Consider the following 27,523-nt stretch of genomic DNA (forward strand, 5'->3'; position numbering starts at 1 on the left):
TAAAACCAACCCTTCTCACTAAAACAATTCATGCTACTAGCCTCGTAAGACCATCAGATGTCGCGAGCTCACGTTGTTACCTTCGCGTCGGGTTAGATGGGTACAGCACAATGCACAAAATACACAAAATAATGCTTCTCAGTCACTACATATATGCCACATGTATACCATTCATTCATTCATTCATTCATTCATTCATTCACTCAGTCGCACACTCATAAGAGAGCGCAATGCACGCTGTCACGACATTGATGATGCATTGCAACAAATATATACAATCTACTGAATATGCAGTCCATGTAGGTAATTTATAATATGTGGTAGCCTGTTTGTTTCAATCTCTGGAGCAAATCTCGCATGGACGAGGTGGGGGCCAAAGGGTTTGTATGACAACATGCTTTTCACTTGTACCGCCCCTTCCTCTCAAGGTCTTTTCAAAATCCGCTACAAGATGATGAAGCTGAGTAGAGCAGCGGTTGGATACCAATCCTAGGCAATTTTGCTGGCAAAAGTGTTGGAGTTTTAGCGGTCGAGCACACAGGACACGAGGAGAACAAATACACTTTGGGAACGGGTTAGGTTACCTGGAAAATAATCACGGTCTTTTTGATGGAAAAAATGTTGTGAAACTTATAGTCGTGGTAGCATATAACAAATTCGGCTAACAGGCGGGTTAAAGGCATCCTTAAAGTCGGAAGAGTCGGGTAAGTTTGTTACATGTTAAAACTGAACTATTCTTGAGATACTCATTCTACACTCAACTATTGTCATTTCAATCAGGGGTGTTTGTACTCATTGATATAGGCAGAAACTGTACATGTTCGTGTCCATCAACACGTTGTCGCGGTCCAAATCACATACCGCCGTTTTCACAACTCAACGTTGGTCAACGGGTGGTCCATGATAACGTGAAAAAGTGTCCAGGGCTTATAGTGGAATAGCTACACGGTTTTGTTGGTAGGCGTGTTATAATTTGTGTCCAACTGACATTGCACGAAGACAATATTGTATCCATTTTTGAAGAAGTGTAATGTAGCCTAACCAGGAGACCTAATTGGGAAGTTAACGTTAAACTGGTTTGGCCTACTCATATTAACATGAGAGATTACCTTGGTGACAGTGTGGCCTAAATAAATACGAAGTGGTAGGCTTGTCTGCTGTGAGCCATTTCAGCACGGTTTTCTGGCATGGTTCTGTCAATCTGAAACACCATTGCTCTTACGGGGTCAAGCTAGAGAGGTTCAGTGCTTTGCTGGAGAAATCAAAGCTGCGTGTGTGTGTGTGTGTGAGAGAGAATATGAGAAACGCTTAGGGAAAATATTGTTTGCCGTTAAAAAGCACAACATTTCTATTTTGTTTAAAGGGCCATGAAACCAGGTGTTAGGCTATATAAATCCTAATTCTAATAAATTATGGCAAAAGGACTGGTAATGGTGGCTTTGGGTCTTTTAGCTTTATTTTGGGTTTACTCTGTAATTAGCCTACTGTGAATTTGTGAGGATAGGGTTCAGGGATTATGGTCCATGTTGTATTAGCTCCTCAAGACAGACACAATGCTTGATTGAATTTAATCAGCTGCAGACTGTGCAGATGCAGAATCCTTATTGCGGGTTCTTTTTTTCAGACAGCCCATTGTTGGCTCTGTTGAATGGGTACCCCGAGTAAGGGTTAAGGGGGACACCTGGCTAATGCAGGACAGGCCCCACGATGACGTAACTGACAAAGAGCAGCTGGAAATGGTGGGGGCACCATGTTTACACTCACCGTGGAGTAGTGTGTGTGTGTGTGCAGTCAGGGGAACGTTTATGCCTTTGTATGATTTGATTCAACATGGATCTTGCTTGCTCGCTCTAATCTGTGCATTAACATATCCTCCCTAGTATCATTGTAAAATTAAACATCACCGGTTTTGTGTGGGTCTGATGTCATAGGAGGACAGTTTGACTGACCAGGAAGTAAATCCCTGGCAGATCATAGAGCTTTCAGTCAGGTTTCTTTCCACTTATGTTTGATTAACTTCCTTGAGCAACTGGCCTTAGGATGACTCTGTTGCTGCGTGCCATCGGCTGTACTGTTATCACTGGTCCTTCCCCAAAATAATTTGGGATAACCTTTAATACTTGTAGTCCAGCCCTTTCAAAGACATTAGTGAACTGATTTTTGCCATTTCACACTACCCTGCATATCAGCGTCAGATTCTGTTCATGTCTTGTAGTCTTTGACTATCATAACTCTTGTTTTGAGGCAATTATATACTTTTCCAGATGACACCATTCTCATTGTCTTCCAATTCAAGTGACAACAACCACTCCATGCAGGAACACAAAGAATGTCCATGTTCCTGTAATTGATGTTGTCAGTGACTCTTAGCACAAGTCTTTGTTGATGTAATTACTAATTAGTGACTGACTGGGTGTTCCATGTGGTTCTGTTTCTTCCCTATTTTTCCCTCGTCTCCCATGAAATCTCCACTGAACCCCAAAACATGTTGGACAAATTCACAGGACACGCTAGCCTAGAGGCCCTCTTGTCTTCATTGACACTTGTTAAAATCTAGGAGTGGGCGAGTGTGTTTAACTGTCATTGAAACTTATCTAGTCCTTCCCCTTTGAGCTAAAAGCTCAATCTGTCTTAATATACATTGCATTTTGTGAAAGTACAGTAACATGGAAAATAGTCTCTGTTTGTAAATAAACATTATGTCAAACTGCATGCCACATGTCAAAGATTAAGTTCCTTAGATGCATGCCTTAGATGCTGCTTTGTTCATGGCCATGAAACAAACTTCCCAGTGCCAAGCATGGGTGCCATGACCAAGGCCAGGCTTGGATTTGTCTACAGTACCTGATTTTCTAATCATTCATGAAGACTTAAGAGGATTAGCCAAAGCCTTGCCTCTCCACCACAAATGACACCTACGTGCTGTGGCAGTAGATCAAACTGTCAGTGACGGGCACTGACGACAGTCCTCTGCTCTTGGGGACTCATACTCATGCTATAGGATTTTTCCTTCCACCTTCATCGTAAGTGTATTGCTTCCTGTCAACAGGTGCTGAATGTGAGGCTCTTTGCTCTCTGCTAGATTTTTACGCAGACAGTATCCATCTACTAGTCATTTTTCATTTACTGTGTGTCTTTGTGTGTTCAGGGCAGGGTGCTGTCCTATGGGATGGATGACGGACAGCAGGACCAGTACGAGGAGCGCCTGAAGGAAGTCTTCCAGAGTTTCGATGCGAGTGGCTCAGGCTCTCTGTGCCCGGAGGAGCTGTCTGACCTGTGCCAAGCTCTGCAGCTGGGGGAGGCCACCCCGGCGCTGCTCCATGCCCTGCTACAGAGCCAGGACCATCTCACAGACAGGGTAAGCAGCACCTGACACAGCTGGGAAAACATGTGTATATATATATGAATTAGAATTTAAAATTGTAAATGTTACGCCTGTATATGCCGATAATTCGGTATCTAGGGTGTTGGGGTGCACTATTGGATTATAGTGTTTGTACCTAAAATAGTAGGCTACGGAAATTGGACTGTTACAGCATCAGTGTACAAACCCCCCCCCCCAAAGAATATCATATTTTTGACTAGGGCTGAGCAATATATCAATGGCTGCATTACAGTAAAGTGATGTAATTTTTAATTTATTTTTAATTGTTAAAGAAACAGTCATCAAGATCCTCTGATCTCTAGCTCAAAAAACAGTATTTGTGCTCAAACTTGTGCAAAAAATATTTGTTTTGTGCACACTCGCATAAGAAGGAACTACTAAAATCTGATCTATATTTTTTTCTCTCCTTGTGATATCATATCGATATCCTTCAGACAGTGGAAAATATATTGTGATATGAATTTTAGCTTATATCACCCACCCCTAATTGTGACATTCTCTGGTCATAATTGTGTTTAGTTGTACCAGGCTATAGGCACTGTCGTCAGTGAGGTTCCTTGATTCATCAAGAGTTTGGCTGTGGCCCACATTCAACCTCTCCAGCCCCTTTGTTCAAACAGGTGCTTTGTTAGCTGTCTTGTTGTAGAGAGATGCCTCGTCAACCCTCATCCCAGGTGTCTGTTGTCAAGACAACCAAACTAATCAGCATTCACACAAGTGTATCTGGTTGAGAGTGCTTGATGAGGAAATGTCCCCTCCCCACTGTATTGCGCGAATGAATGGACATTTACTTCTATATTTTTGCTACTCCACATATCCTCTATACCAGATCTCACAAATTGACCGTGGCTCTCAATGGATATGTTACCCACACTATTAAGATGCCTCCAAACAGTTGAATTTAAGTTTTGTTGCATGTTAATCCATGTGGACGGGTGGGTTGGGTGATTAGTGGCTGTGCTTTAAACATGTGGGGATGGGGAAATGTTAGGCGTGAGGCAGCGGTCCTGTCTACCCATGGCGGTCCTGTCTACCCATGGCACGCCACAAAAAAAGTCAAAAAGGGAAACACCCATGTTAGCAGGCAGCCGCCCGACACGGAGTACAAAGAAAATCTCCATATCCATTGGTTCCAGGGTCAGCAGCTGTTGCTTCTTGAGGAGGGGGACCTCCTCTCCCCCCATACCCGCCCCCCTCCCCCCAACCACCCTTCATCCAGACATGTCATTCAAGGATTCCTGGTCTCCATCCTCCACCCGGCCTTCGGGGGATTGTATTCAATGTTAGGAATTTCATGAGCGATATTTGTGTCTCCTTTGTGATTTCTCTTTTCTCTGAACCCCTCTCATTCCAAGCATGTGATATTAAATATTACACAGCGCTTCTGAAAACCATGCCATTCAGGAAGAGTTGACGTTTCAGTGCCAAATGTTTTTTGTGTGTGTGTTTGTTACAGGTTGATTTTAACCAGTTCAGGGATGCACTGATTCTGGTTTTATCATCGACCATTGCAGCACCTCCACCAAATCAGGAGCCCTGCTCCACACCAGGTAGGGATTCAGTGGTATTTGGAAAAGAATATGACTCATTAAAGAAGTCTTACTGCATTTTGTGCATCTATGACAGCCACAATTATTACAGAGTAAGCAGCTGGAAGGCAGATCCATTGGCCATGTCCTATTAGGTGTTCATAATAGTTCCTAGGGGTCCTAGCCTAACAAAAGAAAGTAGGAAGTCAAGCTGGGAAGGGGTTTGTGCACGTGAATTTACTGCAACAGCCACTGAATCAGCAGTAAATCTTAACTTGATGAAGCCAAACGCATGGACCATGAATAGCCAATGGAATGAAATGTCTGTTTGCACTGTTATGGTTTTGCCACTGGCATTGTTGTGAGTTAATACAGAATTTGGCGCCAGTAACCTTGGACACCAGTCAATTCTTTCAAATCTCCATCTTGTTGCACATTTGTGTCAAATTATCACAGTTCAATATGGAAGTCTCACATCTAGATTTTTGTTCTTTCTAAAGATTGCTTTTTGAAATGTCTTTTCGTTTCTTTTTTAGAGGCAGACTAGACCCATGCTGGGTCAGGCAGATGTTTGATTAACTACACTTTGAAGGCCTGTTCTCATCATATCTCCTCTTCTCCAGATTCACCGGAGATCCATCCTAAGTTTGTGAGGGGCAATAAACGCTATGGCCGCCGTTCCACCCCGGGGTTCATCGATCCTATGACAGAATTCTCTGAGGTCAAAAGCACAGCACCTACAGAAGAGGACCGGGAGGAGAATGACGACTCCACTGTGCCCAGGAAGCGTGAGGTAGCTACATGTAAAACAAAATGTCTCCTTTCAAATCATCTCAGTTTTATATCTGCTTTCATTCTCACTAAGAACCGTAACTTGATTAGTTTTCCATTCATGCAATATTATTTGCCATATTATTCCTAAAACTGCCTCTTACATGCTGATGCCACGTGCATTCATTGTAGATACAGAAGACATGATGTAACAAACTCAGAAGCTGTACTGCTCTGTCAAGGCTTCCCTGCTTGTCCCTCACTGTCCTTGCATGCTCTGTATTTCTCAGATCCCAGATACTGATTCTGAGGTGTTAATCTTGGCTAATCAGCTTAGTGGTATGCAGGCTGAAACGAAAGTGCAGTCACTCCGGCCCTGCTCTTTAAAGCCTCTGCTCATTGTATAATCTCAGAGAGATGACACTGCCTAATAACGGCGATGCAAAGGTGTGTCAGTAAACTACATTATGATTCTGTGGCAGCATCAACTATTAGAGGAATATCTTGGTGTTAATATACAGTTCCGTAGTGGATAGAAACGGCAGCATGTGCCGTTGTGATTTGCAGTGTTAAGCACCAGTGTATGATCCCTGTGATTTACTCTTCGATACAGCTGACTGGTGCTGTGCTCTGTGATGGAAGGGGCCATTCTGCAGATAAACCTTGCCCCCTGGTCTGTACGTGGCTGTGTTGTTGTGGTCATGGCAACAGCAGTGTGTCCACAGCCCCACACCCCCCCCAACACACACACGCACACCTTCATGTCCAGGCAGGCCAACGTGTTCTGCAGATAAGGACAGGGAACAGGACAGGGAACAGGCAGAGAGACTGAGGAAGAAGTAGTAGGCCATAGGAGAGGCCAAGGTTGTCAAAAACACCATCTACAATGCCTCTTGCAATAAATGTAGTATGTTCATAATGATGGCCTATTTGTGTGGTCACTACTACTATTTGAGTCTGTCTTATGCAGTGGACATTAGGGGTGAGTCCGTGTACACGTTTATACTTGTACACGTTTTTGAGATCATAAACGTTATTAAAAAATCACTACACGAAAAACGTTTTAAAATTATTTATTTATTTTTCAGGGGTGGGGTGATACTAATTGTTGACTGTGGTGATATATGCTGTCATTTTACTGTGTATTCGTTTAATTTAATTCCTTCATTTATTTAGTCTAAATATAATATTTGATGTCAGCTGGCGCATATGCACTCCACGTTAGTCAACGCAATGGCGACCAGCGGCAGCAACTGGCAATGCGCTGCTAGTGCTAGTCAGAGGAGCTTCGCATGGACGTTGAAAAGATTGGGGAGTCAGGAGACAAAGTTAAATGCACACTTTGTGACACACAATTGGTGTACAAAAACAGCACAAGGTCGATGGTAAATTATCTTAGGTGGAAACACCCAAACAAGCTAGACCACCGAGACGAAGCCGGAACCAGCTCACAGCAGAGAATTACCGCGTACACGGAGAAAAAGAAGAAATGCGACAAGTCTCGGAGTGACAAGCTACTAGACTTGATTGCACAGATGGTTTCTCTTGACATGCAACCTGTGTCGATGGTGGAGGACAGTGGGTTTAGGGAGCCAATGGCCTTTACAGAAACCGAATAGCCTACACCATGCCCACCAGGAAGACCGTGAGCGCTCACGTGAGGAAAATGTACGAAGATTGTTCCAGTGCCAGCTCGCTGAAGTGCTTTACACAGCGATAACAACAGACAGCTGGACCTCTGTGAGCACGGCCTCTTACTTGACAGTAGGGCTGGGAGTCCGAACTTCGGGATTCGAATATAATTCGAATATTGACAGAAATACTGGTATTCGAACGAATATTAGGCAGCCCTTAATATTCGAACCTGTTATAGGCATAATTTTTTGTAAATGTGTTGGCTAGCAAACGTTGCTTTTGATTCAGATTCAGAGGGTTTTTCACGCCTGGTGAAGTTGCAATCGCGAGCTCATTAGCAAGGCTATTGGACACCTGGGCTCCTGTAGGAGGTGACGTTAGTTAGCACGCGTTCCAGGCAATCCGTAACTCGTGTTTTTCCGACCTCCTACACGTGAAAATGCTCTGGAATGGCAGTCAAACCCGTAACTTCCCACCCGTGAACTCGTACAGATCGATGTAGGCTACTGCCATTCCAGAGCATTTTCACGTGTAGGACGTCGGAAAAACACGAGTTACGGGTTGCCTGGAACGCACCATAAACCCAAGCATGTAGTCATGCCTAAACACTGACTAAACTCTTAGTTGCTACTAGTTAGTCGCATATTAGTTTGGTGTCTAATTTCGGTTGCACCACGGCAATTTAGGCGTTGTCTTAACTAGTAACTACTAACTAGTTACTAAAAAATAGTCGTTGTATGACTGTGACGGCAGGATCCAAATAGCCAATCGGTAAGCAAGTAAAAATGTAAACAAGGAGGTTGATCGCCCTTACCCAGCCCTTACCAAGGAGCTTGGGCCGTGTCCGAATGTCCATATTACATACTATATAGTACATACTGCAACTCGCCTACTACATGCGATTTAGTACATACCTGTACTACTCCACGAAAACATGTTTAGTATGCGAGATAAATGTAGCATGCTTCACGAGTCATCCAGTGAAAGCGACGGGCTCCGGCTCACAACAATATTGAGCTAGCCAGGCATTTGAGTTGGTCATCCAACACGCTCGATCCTCACCTTTCTGTATAATCCCAACTGTGAAATGGATGTGATAATAGTCCACAAAATATTCTTCCTTTGCCTCGTTTAGCACCAGCTGCAACTCTCCTCCAAATGCATTATCTCCGTTAGCAAGGCTAACGTTGCACTCGGTAGCTTGTGCTTATTATTATTATTATTATTATTATTGGGGTTGGTGCTTGTGCAGTGGAGGGGTTCTTTTGGGGGAGTTGGAGCCGTTGGATTGTTATGCTTAAATGATCCTAGCCAGCTAGTTTGATAACCTTCTTTGATTCAGACATAGCGTAGGCTGCCTGGTACCGTCCACTGACCAGTTGCTGGTTAACTATGAGAGGCAGGATCCCAGCCGACCGTTGCTTCCCCCCAACCCGCAACGGAGGGTTATCAGCTGGGCTGGGACTCCCCTCGCAGTTAATCTTGATATAACTAAGACATCTGATAAAAAAATCATTCTGAAAACATCATTGCTTATCGATATTGCCTATGATACAATGCCCACTAGTGGACAGAATGTGCACAACTTTATTTTAAAACCTAGGTAGGTCTTTCTGTAAGAATTTAATGGTAAAAAATATTATTAATAATAATTCGAATATATTTGAATATTATTATTAATAAATAAACGAACTTCGAATATGATTTTTGGGCAAAAGTCCCAGCCCTACTTGACAGTGACATGTCACTACTTAGACAAGGACTGGAAAATGCAGTTGCGCGTATTGGTCACCCTCTGCATGGAGGAGAGGCACAGAAGGGTAGGCTAATAATACTTTCTCTTTTTTTGATTGGGCATGTAGGCTATTCTATTCGAAATCAGTGCTTTATTTTGGACGTCATAACTCACAAATGCATAAATCTAAAATATTAAATGGGCGATTTAAAAGATAAGCTTAGATTTGTATTATTCTGTTTAACAGAGCTGCAAAGCGAGACTGGTGTGCCTAATGTGATACCAAAGCGCCGTCGAAAGCAGAAGGAAAGAAAACAGCTTGTCTGTTTCATCTTACACTTGCCTATGTTTTACATACAATAGGCCTATATAATTTAAAATGTTACTAGGCCTAATAGATATTTGTTGGCAACCAGCAGCCCTAAAGAAGTTGAGAAGAGAGAAGAAAGCAGAAGGAAAGAAATCCCTGCCTCTCCGTTTTGCGTTCATCTTACACTTGCCAATGTTTTTATTTAATTTTTTACATACAATATATTATTTAAAATGCCAGTAATAGTTAATTGTTGGCAATCAATAAAGGAGTTGAGAAGGGAGAAGTTGTCTGTTAACTGTAGGCCTAACCTCCACATTGCGCTGTAGTGCTGTGTCTGACCGATGGCCAACAGCCACACAGCACAGATCAGTTCAAGTGCAAGTCAGCGTTAGTATAGTCCTTGCGGTTGTGTATAATGCAATAGGACGTTTACACGCAAAATAATCCCCACTCTAAACGTTTAGAAATGTTTGTACACGAACTCACCCCTAGTGGACATTGTCCCCAGGTTTAGATTTTATTCCCTCTTTTCAACCTGCATAATGTCTCTTTCTGTAGTTTTTTGTAGCCTGAGAATTACTAGGATGCCTCAGTCACTTTTTGCAGTAGCCTACGCTGCATGACGGCCCTGTCAGCAGCTTTATGCTTGGTCTTCGGCCTCCTGTCTGAGGAGGATCCTGCTCACAGAAAAGGCCTTGACCTTAAGCTGTCTCCAGGGCAATATCCTGACCCACACACGCTGTTCTCTAGATCCCTGCTCCTGTGTAACTGCGTAGGTCTCTCCTCTACAAAACATGTGCAATGTCTTGGGGTTAGTAATATTATGCAGGGATTATATTAAGCATGGCCAACAATGATGACCAACTGGGTGCGGGCGGGAGCGTGCTCATGGACTCTAGGTTGATAGACGTATGGGCGTTGTGTGTATTGTCTGTCCACTTTCTTTGTCCCAGATGTGAGCACAGGCAAATACTATGAGATGCAGGCATGAAGCGTGTCCTGGTATGGACTAATCTGGCTCGTATTGAACAAATGTCCGGCCAGGAGAGACCAGCAGATGGGGACGGGTCTCAGAGGGCTGCGCCAGGGGAGAGTGAAGGCAGTGGGGTTGGGGGGGGGGGGTTATATGGAGGGGGTTGACAGAGAAACAATGAGCCCCCCAACCCCTCCCTCTAAGATGCCTATACACCCTGTGATGCAATGCACACTAGTGGCGTCCCATCTGTTGTCCATTCCCTCCCAAACAATAGGCTGCCATACTGGGCCAAATCACCATAGATCACGCCCCAGTAAGCCCCACCTCCTGTCATACTTTCAGACGAGAGCAAAATAAATGCTATAACCATAAAAGTAAAACTTGTAGATAATGTCCTATCTGGTCATGTCTAATCTTATCCAGATGTCGCACTCTATTTTCTATTTGTTTTATTGGATTTGCCTTTTGGTTTAGATTGTTAAATGTTGTTTTGATTATTCAAAGCCATTATTTTACCAATTGTAGTTTTCTCTATTAGCATTTCTTCCTAAAGGACAGAGACGTGTGTATTTATTTTTGTTTCTGTTAGCTTTTAAAGTTGTACTCAAAAGCTATTGTTATATATGTACAGTATGTAGGTTGTGAAATACATATACATATAATTCTCTGTTCTGGATCAGCATCTCTGGTCGGTCCTCTGACCCTCCCTAGAGCCCGTGCCATCACAATAGCTTTCCTGTCCTTTTTGTCTGGTTTTGTCCAACAACCACCCCATATACCCCCCCCCCCCCCATCAGCTTTGGTTTACAGAAAAGGCTGTGTTTTAAAAACAGCTGACTAGCACATGAGAAAATGCATCGTCTACAGGTTTGTGTTGAATTTCCCACTAAATGGACTGCAGTTCTGAATATATGATTTACTAGTTCTGATACCTTACTAGTTCTGATAGATTACTATACTTACTTACCTAATCCTTGAGGAACATAAGGCTGCGACTATCTGCTTCCACCTGGTCATATACTGTGCAGCATGTTGCGCCTCACCCCAAGTTAGGTTCAATCAAAGCTTTCAATCAATCAAAGCTTTATTTGTATAGCGCATTTCATACCCAGAGGCAACACAATGCATTTTACAGAGAACAAGGGAGGTGGGCATGCAACCCACCCCTACATATTCCAGAGGGAAGCAAAAACCAGTATCACCCGGGGGCCAGATAAGTGAGCTTTCTTCCCTGACCCCTCTCAACAAGGTGATCGAGCAAGCTCCTGGAGTATGTTTGTCTACCGGCTAAGAACATTTATAAAGCAATAAATTACATTAAATTACATTTTCAGAGTAAGAGAGGCTAAAAACATCATAGGAGGGACATGGCAAATACTGGTGTGTGTTTGCCATGGCCCAGGCCTAAAGCCGGAAGTGGGCTGGTGTATGTCTGTGTGTACGTGTGTGTGTTAACTAAATGCTACGACATCCACATTAGACACAGGGGTTTCTGTCGGACTCAGAGTGGTCTGCTGGTGACAGTGGGGCATCCACTGGACCTGGTTAGAAGGTAGGAGGGAGAGAGAGAAGCACTAGGGGAGGCAGAAAACGGTTAGTAGCATGCTGAGCCATTGAAGCAACACAGATGTCAGAACAGAACAAGCCTGTTTCAGGGTAACCAGCTTCTGTACACTACTTGATATACATACAGTGCATAGCAGGATATACACCAATGTATACAGAGGATTCACAGGTAGGTTTGAGGCTGCCTTTATGTGTCTCAAGGTCCTGGCTAGTGATTGTAGGCTAGGTCGAAAAGGTACGTCTTGAGATCTCGCTTGAAGACCTCCGTTGTTTCAGCCCTTTTTAGGCACTCCGGCAGGGTGTTCCAGAGGTTGGGGGCATAGAAACTAAAAGCTGCCTCTCTGTGTTTCTTGGTCCTGGCTTTTGGAATTGTTAAAAGTTCAGTATCTGAGTGGTCTGTTGGGCATGTACCTAACAAGCATGTCTGAAATGTATTCTGGCGCGTGACTGTGGAGAGATTTATAGACTAGTAATAGTATTTTAAAGTCTATTCTAGAGTTGACAGGTAACTAGTGTAGTGACTTTAAGGCTGGTGTGATGTGTGCCCTTCGTCTAGTCTTAGTGAGGACTCGTGCTGCAGCATTCTGTATCAGGTTAGCTGTTTTCAGTTCGGAGGTCACAGTTCTTCGCCAGGTTGTTTTTGGAACACTATGGCACCAATTAAATACTGTACATTTGCTAACACTCCATCTGAGCCCATCCAATTAACTTATCTGCTAGTCTTGATATCCATTGGAGCAATCAGTAATTGGGCATATATGGACTAAATGGCCGTCCCTTCCCTCCCCCAGAACATAGCGGACATGTTGTGTTTGGCAAGTTCCGTCAGACTTGGTTTGGCTATTGTTTGCAAGCTAGCTACTACTATTGGGTGAACAATAGAACGCGCTAATGTTGAGCAGAGCTGAGCAACGACAAAATAATTCTAGAGTATGCTGGCGCAGTGTTTGTATCAGGACAGCCGCACTAATTTGGAGCAAAACTGCAGCTTATGAGCAGGCAGCTGGAACGCTGGGGTTCTGGGAGCAGTATTTCTATTGTGTCTGAGGAAAGTCCGGAAAGAGGGACAGACAGGCAGGCCGTGGGTAGCTCATTTATGTGTTAGATGTCTGTTTTGTTTTCATAGCCGATAAAACAGATTAGTGTTTGAAATTAATGATTTCACATTGCTGAGATTGTGGACTATCCTACTCTCACTGTTTCTGATGCTCTTCATAATGTCTTAACATAATGTCTGACTTCTAATCCGCCGTGTTTCCTTTTCCCCCCCACAGCGCTGGAACGCTCATGACTCCAACACAGAGGAATATGAAGCAGAAGGTGTGGATGGAATTACAATATTCTCTCTCATTATATATATCATTGACATCCATTGCGGTCAAAGCATCTTAGTTTTACCTTGTCCTGTGCGCAGGCCAGTTACACCTCTGGAACCCGGATGAGCCAGGCACCCCGCGGAGCTCCGTCGCACCCCTGTCAGAACGCCTGGAGGAGAGGCTACGGGAAGCCTGCAAGGAGTTAGCAGTGCCATGGGATGGATCTGCCAGTCACCATGAGCTGCTGGCTCTCTGTGAGCACTCAGGCCTGGAGGTGAGGAGAAGAGTTGTGGAAAATGTAATGTTATAGTGGTGAAGTCAGATGTAGATGACAAGATGGGGTGGGGGGGAGTGTTGTTCTGATTTTTTTTTTTTTCTTTTTTTTTTTTTCTTTTTTTTTTTTATATAAAGGTGACCGAGGACGTGCTCCAGAAGCTGACTGGGGATGAAGCCATGAGTGTCCAGGAGTTTGCATCCAGAGTTCTTGGCCACAGCAAGCCCCCCACCCCCTCGGCCTCCACATCTTACAGACAGTTGAAAAGATATCATTCCACACAGGTAAACCCTATGCTCTCAAAATAACCTATTTAAAACGGGGACAATTTGAGTTACTCCTGCTTAAAGTCGCACAGAAACGGACGTTTGAGATCATCTAACTTCCGTAGTTTGACGTATATCCGACGCAAACAAGCTATGAGGGTGGGACATAATGTTTAGAGGAATTTGATTGGAACATTGACAAGTGGACAGGTTTTAAGAACTTTAGACAGATTCGATAGAAGGATAGCGTTGATTGACGGGTGGATGTCGTGAGATTATTGGCCTAAAATCTAAGGTACCTGTTGTCGTCATTGCACGTGACCTACCGTTTTCCAGGAAGTAAGAAATTATATACTTTGATATAAGATTACAACAAAAGTAGAATTTTGTAATTTTTTGCATACATCGTTGAATAGGTGAACACTGACCAATTATGTGAACCAAAATGGGACAGAATGCTTTTTTCATTTCAGTGCAACTTTAAGATTTCTCTCGCATGTCCTTTTTTTAACCCAAGTTTTTCTTTTTCATTACAGCCATTTGACGAGACTGGCCGCAGGGTAGCCACCTCCTCAGGCATGACCAGTACCATTGGGATGCGTCTCTTCTCCAGCCTCGACGATGGGACAGGCTACACTCCAGTAGAGTACATTCTGGATGCCTGGATGGCGGAAGGCATTGAGAACAGCCCTGAGATCCTACAGGTGCCACCATTATCACCTATCACACCAGTTGTTTTTAACCCTTTGTCCTTTAGGCAGTTTGAGATTATTTCATTCCTGTATGTATGCTCGTATTTATAGGCCTTGGATTTCAACCTGGATGGAAAACTGAATCTCAGCGAGCTTACGATTGCACTGGAGAATGAACTGCTCATTACCAAGAATGGGATTCACCAAGCTGCACTTGCCAGCTTCAAGGCTGAGATCAGACATCTTCTGTGAGTGTTTATACTGTACTGTATATACATGGTTGCGTGGTGCTCATACAGTAGAGTGGTGAGGTGATTTTTGTAGGCTGAAAAGTTAGCATCGCTGTCATTTGGTTCTGAGTTCTAAATCCCTGTGGGAAAAATGAATGGGATTGGGGAAATATGCCGAAAAATAATGTATTTAACAGAAACTCTGACTGGAGTCAACAAAAAATACTCCAGGAGTCTTTGTTAAACACATGCTTTATTTTCAGCACTTTTCGCGAATCCCATTCATTCAGAATTGCTGAACTAAATGGTGGCAATGTTCATTCTTCAGCCTACAAAATGACATCAGACCTCACCACTCTATCAAATCCATCTTGACCTTCATCCATATCTAGGGTTTTGATGAGCTTGTCTGTCTACCTATTTCCTCAGGGAGTGTGTGGACCGTGAGCTCAGGGAGAAGGAGAAGATCCACTCTGACCTGGAGAAAGCGGAGAAGCTTAAAACCCAGCTGGCCGCTGAGGTGGACGAGCACCACTCTGCCATAGAACACATGAATGACTCGAATCTCAGGTAACTCCGGCCGCCATTATTATCCCTCATCTCGGGGTTTCCCCCTCTCCCTTCGCTCTTTCTTAACCTGTTGTCTGTACACCCGTGTGTTTGCAGGAAGCTGGAGCAGGACCACAAGGAGAGGCTTGTTACGGTGAGGACGGAGCTGCTCAAAGAGATGGATCAGATCCAGCAGCAAGCTGGCCTGCAGCGGGAGGAACTGGAGAACGAGATGAAGAAGATCAGGGAAGACGAGACCTTTCTGAGGGACCACCTCTCTATCACTGTGAAGGTAGATTGTGTGGGCCCTACTCTCATATACTGTCTAGAAATGGCGATTTTAATATGGTGTAGGATGTGGTATGATGTGGAAGGTCTGATGTGCTGTGTCTCTCTCAGGAGAATAGGCGTATTGAGATGGAGCTGCTGGACAGCACAGAGAAACTAGTGGAGGCTGAAATCCTGGTCAGCAAACTTCAGAAGAACTTGGACAACATCCTCAAAGAAAAGGTTAATGAAAAGACAAAATCAGAGATGCCCTACTGTTTATTACAATTATAGTGAGAGACTAAAAACTAACTATGTGAGTTGTCTGCCTCTGAATCTAACTTGGTGTAATACTTTGTTAGTTTGGAGACTTGGACCCAGGCAGTGCAGAGTTCTTCCTGCAGGAGGAGCGCCTTCACCAGCTTCGCAGCAGTTATGAGGAGCAGTGCAGGGTAAGTTTAAACACTGTCCATTACAATTTGGTCTTTGAGAATGTTTCTTGTTCTAGTTCGCCATGTATGTTCACGAATTGTTTGTTCCCCGTGTTGCAGGAGCTGCAAGACCGTATTGACGAGCTGCAAGCGGAGCTTCAAGAGTTCCACGGTTTGGGCCGGGCCCCTCAGCTCGGCACCAAGCCCTCCCTGTTAGAGGAGTTTGAGAGCAAGAGCCCTGGCATGGAGTCAGACCCAGGTAATCCCTAAAAAGATCTCACCATGTACACACCATGGTGGACAGCTATGGAACATGAGGACACCGTTGTCTTGTTATAATGCTCATCATGTCTTTCTCTGGTTTCCAGGTATAGGTTCAGAGGAGGGACAGCCATTCAACATGAGCCTGGAGGCCGAGATGATGTTGGAACAGCTGAAAGAGCAGCACCTTCATGAAATAGAGACTCTACGCTCTCAGCTTGAAAGCAAGGTGAGTCAACTGCCTAGGATTTTTCCTGTACTGGGAACTCTCATCACCCTCTAAATATAAATGTATCCATAGTACTAGTCTTGCTTTTTTAGTTTTAAATATATGTATTTTGTCATTGCAGGTCAGTGAATTTGATCAGAAAGTGGAGGAGCAGAGGGTGGCCAATGAGGAGCAGAAAACTGCCGTATCTCTCCAATGCCAGGAGGAGATCCAGAGACTGAAGGAGGAGATGTCCAGCATTCAGAACCGAGCCCAGGAGCTCCAGAGCCAGTTGGAGCTGGCGGAGCAAGAACGGACTAGCCTGGAGAACAGGCAGGCCGGGGAGAGAGAAGATCTGGAGAAGCAGCAGCAGGAGGAGGAGGTTGGCATCCTGAGACAAGAGCTGCTGCAGGCCCACACCCACGTTGCAGACCTGGAGGGTCAGCTCGAGACCATGGAGGCCCAGCAGGCTGAGGCTGAGCTGGGACTGGACACAGAGAAAGAGGAGCTCAGAAGGCTGCATGCGCTAGAGCTCAACAAACTGAAAGAAGAGCACAAAGAGCTGTTCAATACCAGGCTGGAAGAAGACAGAAAAAGACTACTGGGGGATAGGGCTGAGGTGGAAAGAAAACTGTTAAATGAGTGGGAAAGGGAGAAGGTGGAGTTACAGCAAAACCATGATAATGCCATTAAAGCTAAAGTAGAAGAACTGAGTGTCAGGTTTCAAGCAGAGCGTGAGGAGCTTGAGATGAGACTCATAGAGGAGTGGGAGAAAGAGAAGGCTCAGCTGGACAAGCAGAGTAACGAGTCTTTGCAGGTGGTGTTAGAGGGGGAGATGCTCAGACTTATCAAAGAGCAGGAGGCCAGGGAAAGCAAGCTTCTCGCACAGTGGGAGTTTGAACGAGCTCAGCTTCAGGAGCACCAGGAGGTAGCTCTTATCACCAAGTTAGCAGAGGAGAGGGAGAAGCTCCAGCAACAGCATGAGCAGATGGAGAAGAAGCTAAAAGAAGAGTGGAAGAGAGAGAGGCTGCAGCTGGTGGAGGATTATGAGGGGATGGTCCAGGAAAGGTTGGATGAAGAGTGGGAGAAACTAGAGGCTGAGAAAGAGGAACTGGAGAAGAGGCTGGGAAAGCTGATGAGGGAGGAGAAGATTGGTCTCGAAGAGGGCCACAGGGAGGCCATGCGGGAACTGAGTGCTAAACATAGCGGGGAGAGGGAAAGACTCAGTGGTCTACTGGATAAACTACGTCAGGAGGTCGCTGAGGAGAGGTAAGAGTTCTTTGAAAATCTTTCTAATCAGCTGATAATTATGATTTGTATGTACTCATGTCCTAAGGTAATGATCTGTCCATGTAACTGACAAGATTTTGATTGTACCAGGGGTGGGAACTGTGGGCCTTAACTGTCATTGGGGCTGTAACTGTCATTAATTGAACATGTACAGGAAAGAACTGGAGGACCACATTTCCCAAAGAATCAAGGAGGTGGAGACCCGCTTCTCAGGTGACCAGGAGGCCATTTCAGAGCGTTTTCAGACTGATGTGTTTAACCTGGAACAGCATTACCAGAATGAACTGAAGGCCCTGTCAAAGAGCCATGCTGAACAGAAAATCAAATGGGAGGTGGAGATGGTAAAAGCCCTTCAAGAGGCTGAGGAGCAAAGAAGGATTCTGCAAGAAATCATGGAGCAAGAATGGGAGTCCCTCAACCAGAAGTCAACAAATGAAAAAGAACAGCTGCAAAGCACTCTGAAGGAGAAAGTTGATGAGTTAAATGCAAAGAACCAGGAGCTCCAGAAGGAGCTGGAGAGTTTCAAGAGTCTAGCTCAGGCCAAAGAAATTCAGCTGAGCCGGCAGTTGAATGATCTTCACAATAGGCTTCAGGGGAACCTTAACACAAAATATGAGCTTTTAGTCCAGTCTGAGAAGAAATCACTTGAAATTAAGCTCCTTCTAAACCAGGTAGTGGATTACTTTAAACCGGACAAGCTACAACTTGAGAGTAGACTTTCCGAACTTGGAGCAAGATACACTGAGGCACTTTCCTTTTCTGAGAAGCAGCATGAAGAGAGGAATGAGCTACTGTCAGACCGTAATGAACTCAAGATAGAAGAGCTGGAGAGGCTTCTACAACAGACAGCAGAGGACTTTGAGCTTGAGAAACAAGAGTTGGAAGATACTATCTCTGACCTTGAAGTTAGGCTGAAGGAAAACCTTTCCTCTTGTAAGTTACAAGAGAATGAGAAAGCCAGGCTTATTGCAGAGAGATATCAGCTTAGTCTCAGAATTCAAGAGCTGAAGGTTGAGCTTAATCAACTTTTAGAACCCAAAGGCAGAACCAAAGATAATGAAATTGAAGATTCAAATGAAGACTTACCTGAGGGGGAAGGACTTAAAACTGGATCATTGGATACCTTCTGTCCTGAGGAACAGGAAACATGTTCAGAACACATTGAAATTAGAGATGAAGCTGGTGACAATGAAACAGCAGTTATTCCAGAGGACTGCAATGTCCTTGGGATAGAATCTGTAGCTCTTGTGGAGCAGGGACAAGATGAGGTTAAGATAAGTACTGAATACCCTCATGTTTTGGAGTGTTGTGATCAGTATCTGACTGTTACTTCAAATGACCTTTCTGTCCCAGTAGAGGAATCAGCAGTTTTTGATGAACAAGCTCAAGATGATGTAGAGATGATAAGATTCTCTGATGTAACAGCAGAATGTCCCAGAAACACCAGTACTTCTGATGTGGTATTTGATAATGAAGCCCCTACAGGTGGCCACGTTCCCATAGAGGAAACAAATGTCATTGAAGACCATGAACAAGATGATGTTAGTAAGGAAGGTGTAGTAACTGAATTTCTTCAGGACACAGAGATTTTTCCTGAAAACATAATCATCAGTGTTGAGGCAAGTCATGATGAAGACTTTCCAGAAGATGGACAAGTGTCTGTGGAGGAATCTCAATACCTTGAAGATCAGGGACCAGCTGATGACAACATTGACAAAGACTCCCACCCTCAGGAAGTGACACCTACAGATGATGATATCACCAAATCATCAGTGCCAGAGGACAAACATGAACATGGTGGTGTTTATGAAGACAAAGATAAATGTTCCTCAGAAATTCCATGTGATGGGAAAGTAGGGCACTTTTCCCCTGAGGGGGGGACTGAACACAATGATGCTGGTGAGGATGAAGCCAATTGCGATAAGAATGGTATATATAAATCAGGTGTTGTAGAGGTCGAACCACAAGATGTCCAATTTGATGATAAAAAGAGCTTGTCCGCTTGTGAGGAGGAGCACCCATGTCATGAGCCTGTGGTGGAAACCTCAGACCCAGAGCAGACTAATGACCCTGAGGACGGTACTAAAGATGAACGTTTCCCAGATGACTCCCACGGTCTACGACAGGAGGTAGAGCTAGTTCCCAAGCAACAGCAGGAGTGTAAGGAGGCAGTGAAAGAACAAGATGTCTGTGTCCATGATGATATGTACCTGCAGCATCAAGCGGGTCAATCTGAGGAGCAGGTCTCAATGGCTGAGCTACAGGGCCAGTATGTCATTGCCACAGAGGAAAACCTACTGTTACAACATAGAATTGCTCAGCTACAGCATAAGACGGACACACTTGAAAGTGTTTTGTTTGCCAGCTGTGAAGAGATGGCAGCTGGCCAGCTAGCATTAGAGGAAAACTGCAGCCTTAAAGCTAAAATGTTGACATTGGTGGAGCAGGTGGAAGAGATGGCGATGAAGGCTTCAGAATTGACAGACCTCCAGATAAGATATGAGGAGTGTATCTGTAAAAATCTCAAGCTGGGGGAACAAAATTACAAGCTGTTGAAAAAAAATTGGGGGCTTGAAAGTAAAATTTTCCAGGACTTCCATGATCTACAAGTTGCATTGTTGGACAAAATTGTCCGGATGAGAGAGAACTGCAAGCTGAAAGCCTTGGTCAGTGAATTGGAGAGGCAGGATGAACCTCTTCTGGCTGTCCATCAGGAGGCTGAGTCCTCAGAGGAAATTCCAAAAGACTTCCTGGAGCTCAACTCCCATCTGGAGGCAAAGAGCCAGGCGGTGTCTGAGCTGGAGGACTGCTGTACTGGGTTTGAGAAGCTGAATGGCAAACTCTGCAGAGCACTCACTGACCTACAGGACAAGTCACTGAGTATGCACAAAAGGATGCAGGCCCATAGGTAACTTGAAGGAGAACTAGGATCCCACCCCTCTCCACTGCAGCCTCTGTGATTTTCCTCCCTGCAGTCATGCTTGGCTTATTAATCAATCTTCCTGTAGCAACAGAAACAGTGCCGTGACACCTGTAGCTCCTCAGACCCAGTAACTTGCATGTGAAGCAACAGATGTGGCTGTGCTACAGTCCCACCCTGTACCCATAAAATACCCATTGTGAAACAAACAACTGGCTGTCAATGTGATAAGTGCATGTTTGTCTGTGGACTAGACTAGTGCTTACACCTTTGATGTTAATTGTTGTCGGCCAATGGCTTATACTGTGTTCACTTTCTGTAGTATTTACTAAATTCAGAACAAAATCATTTATAGCAGTGTTTAGTGAAAGCAGTTTTCAGTGGAGTACTATTTACATGACTTTCTCTGCATTTTTCTTTGCTTGGTGTGTAGGAGTGAGGCCAGTCGTCTTGCAGAGGAGAACCTTTTATTCCGACAAAAGATCGCCACATTGAAGGAGGAAGACCTATGGGAGACCCATGAGGAGATGCTGTAAGAATCATACGAGTTTGGGAATTATGGTTGCCATGCATTTATTCACATTTATTCAATACTGATGAACCGACATGTGGCTCAACCCTTTTAGTTTGAAACTGGAGCATTTCAGGAAGGAGAAGAACGCAGCTCAAAAGACGGCAGAGGGTTTCAAGAGACAGGTAAGATGGGGGCCCAAATGAATCAACTTGGTTAATCCTATTGTTTCAATTGAGAACGAAACTATAATCTAGGGAAGGACTATATCACTGCATCTCTTTCTCCCATGTAGATCTCAGAGCTGCGTCTCCGGAGTAAACAGCTGGAGAATGAAAATGGTTTCCTGGCACAGAAAAATGCAGAGAACGCCGCAGGTGTGGATAAGATAGACCAGCAGTTGAAGGAACTGATCAGACAGAAGGAGAGGAAAGAGACGGTTAGAGACCAGCAAACTCTGCCAGCCGAGGAGAGGACCAAGGTGAGTTATCAGACATTGAGCTCCTAGATCTGATTTAAATGTTGTGGTCATAGTGTGTAGCTAATTAGCGGTTGTTCTGTGTTAGATGGTAGCTTGTGTGTCTGCCCTGGAGGCAGAGTTGACCAAGGCTCTGGAGGCTAATGTACTGCTTGAGGAAGGCAAGGCCCAACATATGCAGCAGCTTTCTGCCCTCCGAGAGAAGGTGAGCTTTGGGCACATAAACATGATAAGGAATCTAATTTGAATGTCTAGGCAACTTGTTAGAACTGCAAATGTGTTGTTACATGCCTATAGTCTGCTACTAGTACCAGAAGTTCTACTAGGATCCTCCCTCTTAAACACCTATTGTATTCACATTTGTATATTTTGCTACTCTTGCACTAAATTATGTTCATAGTCACTTGTTTAGAAAGGAGATGCATTTGTGAGTTCTAGAAAGTACTACACTGACTACCTACAGGATACGTTGTGGGGACTGCCTAAACTTAACCCTAGCCCTAAACCTACCCCTAACCCCAACCATAACCATAATTGTAACCCAAGCCCTAAACCCTAACCTTTCACCCCAAAATTAGCCCTAACCTTGTGGGGACCTTCCAATGTCCCCACAGAAGTCCAATTTTTCTTGTTTAACTATACTTGTGGGGACATTGTGTCCCCACATGGACGTAGAATTTAGGGGGGACGCTGGGGACATGTCCCCATCAATATTAAGAGACAACTGAATTGTCCCCAGCAATAATTTGATACTCAAACGCTTAACAGATCTCCTTCTCTACTAGTCCCGCCTATAGCCCAATATTGCTTAGCTTACCGTTTCTTGCTAACGCTTGAATTTGGTTGCACAGCTACAAAAAGCCCTCCATCAACACTACAGTTCTGTGCACATAAATACGGGAAATTCCTTGCGTCTCGTATTGATTCAGTATTTGAAAGTGCATTTTATTTTTCAATATGGGACAATCCGGCAACGACTTGCCTACCATTGCCAATTTGCCACCATGGCAAGATTTGAGCTATGACGAGGCTCACTTGCCTACTGAATTGCATAACGTTAGTAAACAAACCAGTAATATTTAGGGACGTTTTTTGAACCCTATCGGTTTTATTAATTTGTATACAGCAAGTGCACCTGTGGGCTTAATACTGTACATGATCATCAGTTCAGGAGGTTAAGTACCAGCTATCAAGATAATAAGATCTGACTGTATGTATGCTTTTTTATTTAATATAGTGCAAAAAAAAATCTGGCTCGCGTGTTATGCGTGCTCGCATTTAATGGCCCCACCAAAGCTCAAATCAAAATTAAAGCTGCTATGCAGCGATGAGGCGGGGCCAGGCAATTTCCGACAAGTTTAGGAGCAATAAGCGAGAGAATAGGAGGACAACAAGAAAGTTGACATTCCAATGTTCATTTTGTACATTCGTATCGTAAAACATTTGTAAAACATTTTCATGCATTGTAAGCTCGATTTTGATAATTCAACAATCTGGTCAATGAGTTTGTGAATTACAGTCTGAAGATCCAGTGTAGCAAGTTTGGTGTTAATTGATTGAAAAATGTGGGATGAGATATGTTTATTAATTTTTACAGGTTTTGTTTGCTTTTCTTCATAATTGAACATTAACTTCAGCAGCTGTGTACTCAAGTCAGTTGCCAATCAATCGATTTAGTCATTGTAATCCTCGGCGGGGGTTGGGTAGGGTTGCCAACAGCGATGTCTCCGATTCGTGGAGCTTGCGTTGGATTGTGGGTAACGTAGTTTTCTCTGTATGAAGTGTTGGTTTCAGAGGACAGAATTAAACATTTTTACAAATTCAATTTGAGATAAAATTCTGAAAAAATCACACTACATCTTGGATATGTGGCCAATGTTGTCATTTTTTATGAGGATGATCAGACATTGATTTGGCGAGAATTAATAGGAACTGTATACAGAACTGTTAACAGTAAAACTTTTTGATGTGCTGTGGTCTCAATTTTTCATATTTCAAAAATCTGTGAGGATCGTTTGGTAAGGACAGTCTAAATATACAGTATATCAATTTTGGTGTCAATTGAACAAAAAATGTGGGAGGCTATAGATTTGATAGGTTTTACAGTTTATGAAGAAATCAGTGATGGACTTCAAAATTCCTGCAAGGTCAGAGCGTATGAAAGTTTTGTCTCACTTGGGACTACATTCACATGGTGGTTTTACAGTGATAGCACCTATGGCTGATTTGTTATGATTTTTTAAAGTTTTAAACTTTAGACTGTTGCTGTAGCGCCACCTTCAGGTTTATTGACCTACAATGCTTATTGTACAATGCGTATTGACCTTATGCTAATAGCTTGTCGGTGACTGGGCTCTCACTCTGTAGATGGTGATTGGGCCACAGTGCATTGGGCTGTACTTCCACGGTATAAGCGGACGCTGGCCAGTCTCCCCACCAACATCCTGCATAAAGACACAGTACAGAGCCTGTCCAAATGATGCCGTTATAAGGTCTACATTTATTTGATGAATGACTTGTGGGAAACAATGAGAAGTGAAACTTTACTTGGGATGGTTCAGCTTTTGGGGCGTCAGGAGCGATGTGGAGATTGTCTGGAGATTGATGATTCGTGTCTTGAGAACAATTAGCTGGTTTCTCAACCAACCAGAAACCAACCAACTACTGCAGTGGGAGTTCACATGAAAATCTATGTCTGCGTTCCGAATCAAGTACTTCCAGACCATATAGTAACCTTAACCCTAAACGGCGTCTGCGTTTATGGGAACAAGCCTTAACCCTTTTGGTAGTTGGCTAAAGGCCTTGGCCACACCAATATAAGACCCTCCTCTCTTATTGGTTTTCATGAGCATAATGAAGAAGAAAAAAGTTAAACTATTGGCTGATCAGGATCCATTTAATTGGACCATTCTCCAATCAGGGGTGAGTTCAGGCGCACAGATTGACTGGGGCAAGGGGGGGCACTGCCCCCCCTGGTGGCCAGATGCGCAAACTGACTGGGTTGCGACCGGATCGGAGAAATGCACTGAACTCCTGCTTGCGTGAGAATTGATCGCTTTGCGGTGCTTATTCCTCATCCAGTTATGGGTGGATGGAAAACTGAATGTTCATATTGTTCTGATAATTGTAAGCTAAAGCAACATAAGAGTGGCAGCTTTCACAGCAACCCAAACATGAGCTAATCCCATAGCTGTAGGCCTACCATTGTTAGCCATGAACGAACTGTTGGATACTGCATATTTTCTGTGCAACGTATCCATTGTCCAGTTATCAAATCGATTATGCACCCAGTATTATTCTTTTGGTGATTATTCTTTGATATAAATGCAGATGGGCTATATGTGAAGAGGCAGAATTATTGGACTATATTGTTTGAAGTAGGCCTAGGCTATATTGAAACGAATTCCACATTTTTGTGCTAATGGACGGCGCAGCGGAGGCGCAGTTCAACGAAACGTGGATATTGGAAAGAATAAGCACTGTGTTTTGAAATGTTGTGGGTCAATCATGCAGCTGTAACAGAATATGCGCATTCCAATGTTCGTGCAGGGCATGTATTTTTTTACCACTATTATAATCCCTAATTGATGATGGCGGGGGGGGGGCTGGGACTGACTGCCCCTCCTGATCAAAAAGTCAAACTGCGCATATGGGTGAGTTCAATCTGAAAACGGTGTGCACCATTTTGCTACCAGGTTGAACAAAATGTTTTCTCTGTGTTGCCCATTTTGCTACCAGGTTGAACAAAATGTTTTCTCTGTGTTGCCCAATCGGCAGAATGTTCCAAGGCACCGCCGTTTCTGTTTCAATAAACGCTGTTACGTTTTGTCTGGGCTGAACTCGCCCTAGACCAGCCACATGAAGTAATACCACCCACATACCGACAGCGTCAGCGATCATGTTTAGCAACTAGCTACCATGGCAACAGCCAAAGTAAATTGATAGGTCCCATCTTTGACCACAACGATAAACCAAGAGAGGTCTACCAACTACAACAACCACAACAATAAACCAAGAGAGGCCTACCAGCTTCTACTGAACGAATTAGTACATACTGTATTTAGAGCAAACGTATTCTAAAGGCTTCTTCTAGATATTCTAGTTTAGCTAGTTTGCTGCTCACCTTCCTCAGATGAGGATGAGGATCCCCGGAACCTCCGGTAAATGTAGACGCCCCCAGCTGCCGTTAACACCGCACCGGCCATCCACACCAACGGGTGCACTGTGTTGCACCCAAACTTGGGTAGCAACTTGCTGAACATAATTTCACTATAATAACTACATACTAAATACACTGCAATAACTGTGTCTTTCTCCAAAGCTCTCCACATGCACAATGCCCAAATTAATCAATGTTTAGTGAAACAAGAACATGTTCTTGGGTGTCATAATTGAGCCCAATTCCAAATTCCAACTCCAAATTCTAAATTCCATGGCTTCCCCCTTCATGATGTCATAATCTATGGAGAGGCCTGGTGGACCCAAAAAAAAAATCACACCCAGGTGGTGAAGTAAGTGATTCAGGTTTATGAGCAATCACTTGTGCAACAACAAAATACATCAAATTCATCAAACACAGCACATAAAACAACACATGGCAGTATTGATGTCTGTAAAGTGCATCAGACAGGAGAGAAAATGTGCAATCGGCAGTTTGAATCTCAAGACAGTATGTGTTTAAAAGCGTCAATGCATATACAGTACATTAAATACAATTGTTGTAAGTCGCTTTGGATAAAAGCGTCTGCTAAATGACTAATGTACTAGTGGAATAGGTACAGTATACTGTATTTTCTGTATACATCTTTTATCTCATTACCTGTATGCATTTTTAGGTGGCTGAGATGGGAGCTATGGAATGCCAGCTCACCCACATGTTGCAGGAGCGTCAATCAGCGGATAAGCAAAATCAGGGCCTGCGCACCCAGCTATCCAAGGCTCAGGAGAGGGTAAGGCTTGTTGTCATCAGTCGGGCAACTTTTCACACTACCTTTCTGTGAATTATTCTCGTTCAATATCATCAATCATTTATTAGAGTAGTAGATTAGTACTCACCACTGAGATCTCTTGATAGATCCAAACACAGGATGAAACTCTTCAGGCTGTCAACATTCAAAGTGCCCGCCTCAAGTCAGACCTCCGTGTTTCTCAGCAAGAGAAAGAGGCCCTCAAACAGGAAGTGATCTCGCTGCACAAACAGCTGCAGAACGTCAATGACAAAGTAAGTAGTCCTACTTTTTCTTTCCCTATCCTAACAGGTTTGTTGGGGAATAGTTCTTGGCTGACTTTCAACTTTTGACTTAATTTCTATTATCTCAGAACCAGGTTCTGGAGATTGCACTGCACTCCAGTGGGTTCCAGAGCCCTCACAAGAAGCTATACCGCGATGAGCTGACTCGGCTGGTGGAGCAGGAACAAGAGCTACTCAGGCAGGAGAATGAGAGGCTTCAGATGGAGGTCCACAACACCAAGGGAGACCTCCTGCACTCTAGGGAAAAGGTGAGGAGGTCCTGTCAACATTGAAAAGAACGCAGACCATGCATGGGTCTAGAGAATTACAAAACAACATACAAACAAACAAACAAACAACTTTGTCATACGGTGGGATTTTGCACAGCACACAGTGATGAGGCACACACACAGTGACAGAAGTGTCCACCGATAATTTTCTTTGCTCTTCACCCATCCTGTCGTCCTTCCCCCAAGGGCAGCCGGGAGCAGCCTGTAGAGAGCGTGCAGGGGACGTGTGCTCCTTTTAGTCTTCGCCAGGGACAGACAGTGTTAGTGATCTGTTCTGCTGCATGTTTTTCATAATGGGTTCTTTTATGGGGGAAAACCTTGCAAATACGGGGAGAACATGCAAACTCTACACAGAAAGGGCCAGAGACAGTACTATTTACTGCGCCACCGTGCCGCAAGT

General features: G+C 44.0%; 1 protein-coding gene across 1 annotated transcript in view; it reads left to right on the plus strand.

Annotated features, from left to right (window-relative positions):
* Positions 1 to 652: 652 nt before the first annotated feature.
* Positions 653 to 27,523, plus strand: part of nin (ninein (GSK3B interacting protein)) — a 30,451-nt gene continuing 3,580 nt past the window's right edge. Inside the window, exons 1-25 of the mRNA XM_084438950.1 lie at positions 653 to 704; positions 3,154 to 3,358; positions 4,842 to 4,935; positions 5,538 to 5,707; positions 13,185 to 13,230; positions 13,325 to 13,500; positions 13,638 to 13,784; positions 14,303 to 14,470; positions 14,570 to 14,706; positions 15,118 to 15,258; positions 15,355 to 15,529; positions 15,637 to 15,747; positions 15,867 to 15,956; positions 16,056 to 16,194; positions 16,304 to 16,425; positions 16,547 to 17,673; positions 17,849 to 18,627; positions 19,180 to 20,602; positions 21,048 to 21,146; positions 21,241 to 21,310; positions 21,421 to 21,606; positions 21,692 to 21,841; positions 26,439 to 26,552; positions 26,678 to 26,824; positions 26,923 to 27,102. Of these exons, the coding sequence (XP_084295076.1) occupies positions 3,170 to 3,358; positions 4,842 to 4,935; positions 5,538 to 5,707; positions 13,185 to 13,230; positions 13,325 to 13,500; positions 13,638 to 13,784; positions 14,303 to 14,470; positions 14,570 to 14,706; positions 15,118 to 15,258; positions 15,355 to 15,529; positions 15,637 to 15,747; positions 15,867 to 15,956; positions 16,056 to 16,194; positions 16,304 to 16,425; positions 16,547 to 17,673; positions 17,849 to 18,627; positions 19,180 to 20,602; positions 21,048 to 21,146; positions 21,241 to 21,310; positions 21,421 to 21,606; positions 21,692 to 21,841; positions 26,439 to 26,552; positions 26,678 to 26,824; positions 26,923 to 27,102 (6,180 nt within the window). The 5' untranslated portion in view covers positions 653 to 704; positions 3,154 to 3,169. The remainder of the gene's footprint in view (positions 705 to 3,153; positions 3,359 to 4,841; positions 4,936 to 5,537; positions 5,708 to 13,184; positions 13,231 to 13,324; positions 13,501 to 13,637; positions 13,785 to 14,302; positions 14,471 to 14,569; positions 14,707 to 15,117; positions 15,259 to 15,354; positions 15,530 to 15,636; positions 15,748 to 15,866; positions 15,957 to 16,055; positions 16,195 to 16,303; positions 16,426 to 16,546; positions 17,674 to 17,848; positions 18,628 to 19,179; positions 20,603 to 21,047; positions 21,147 to 21,240; positions 21,311 to 21,420; positions 21,607 to 21,691; positions 21,842 to 26,438; positions 26,553 to 26,677; positions 26,825 to 26,922; positions 27,103 to 27,523) is intronic.

The sequence above is a fragment of the Borostomias antarcticus genome (genome assembly GCF_949987555.1).
Source record: "Borostomias antarcticus genome assembly, chromosome: 5".
Lineage (NCBI taxonomy): Eukaryota > Metazoa > Chordata > Actinopteri > Stomiiformes > Stomiidae > Borostomias > Borostomias antarcticus.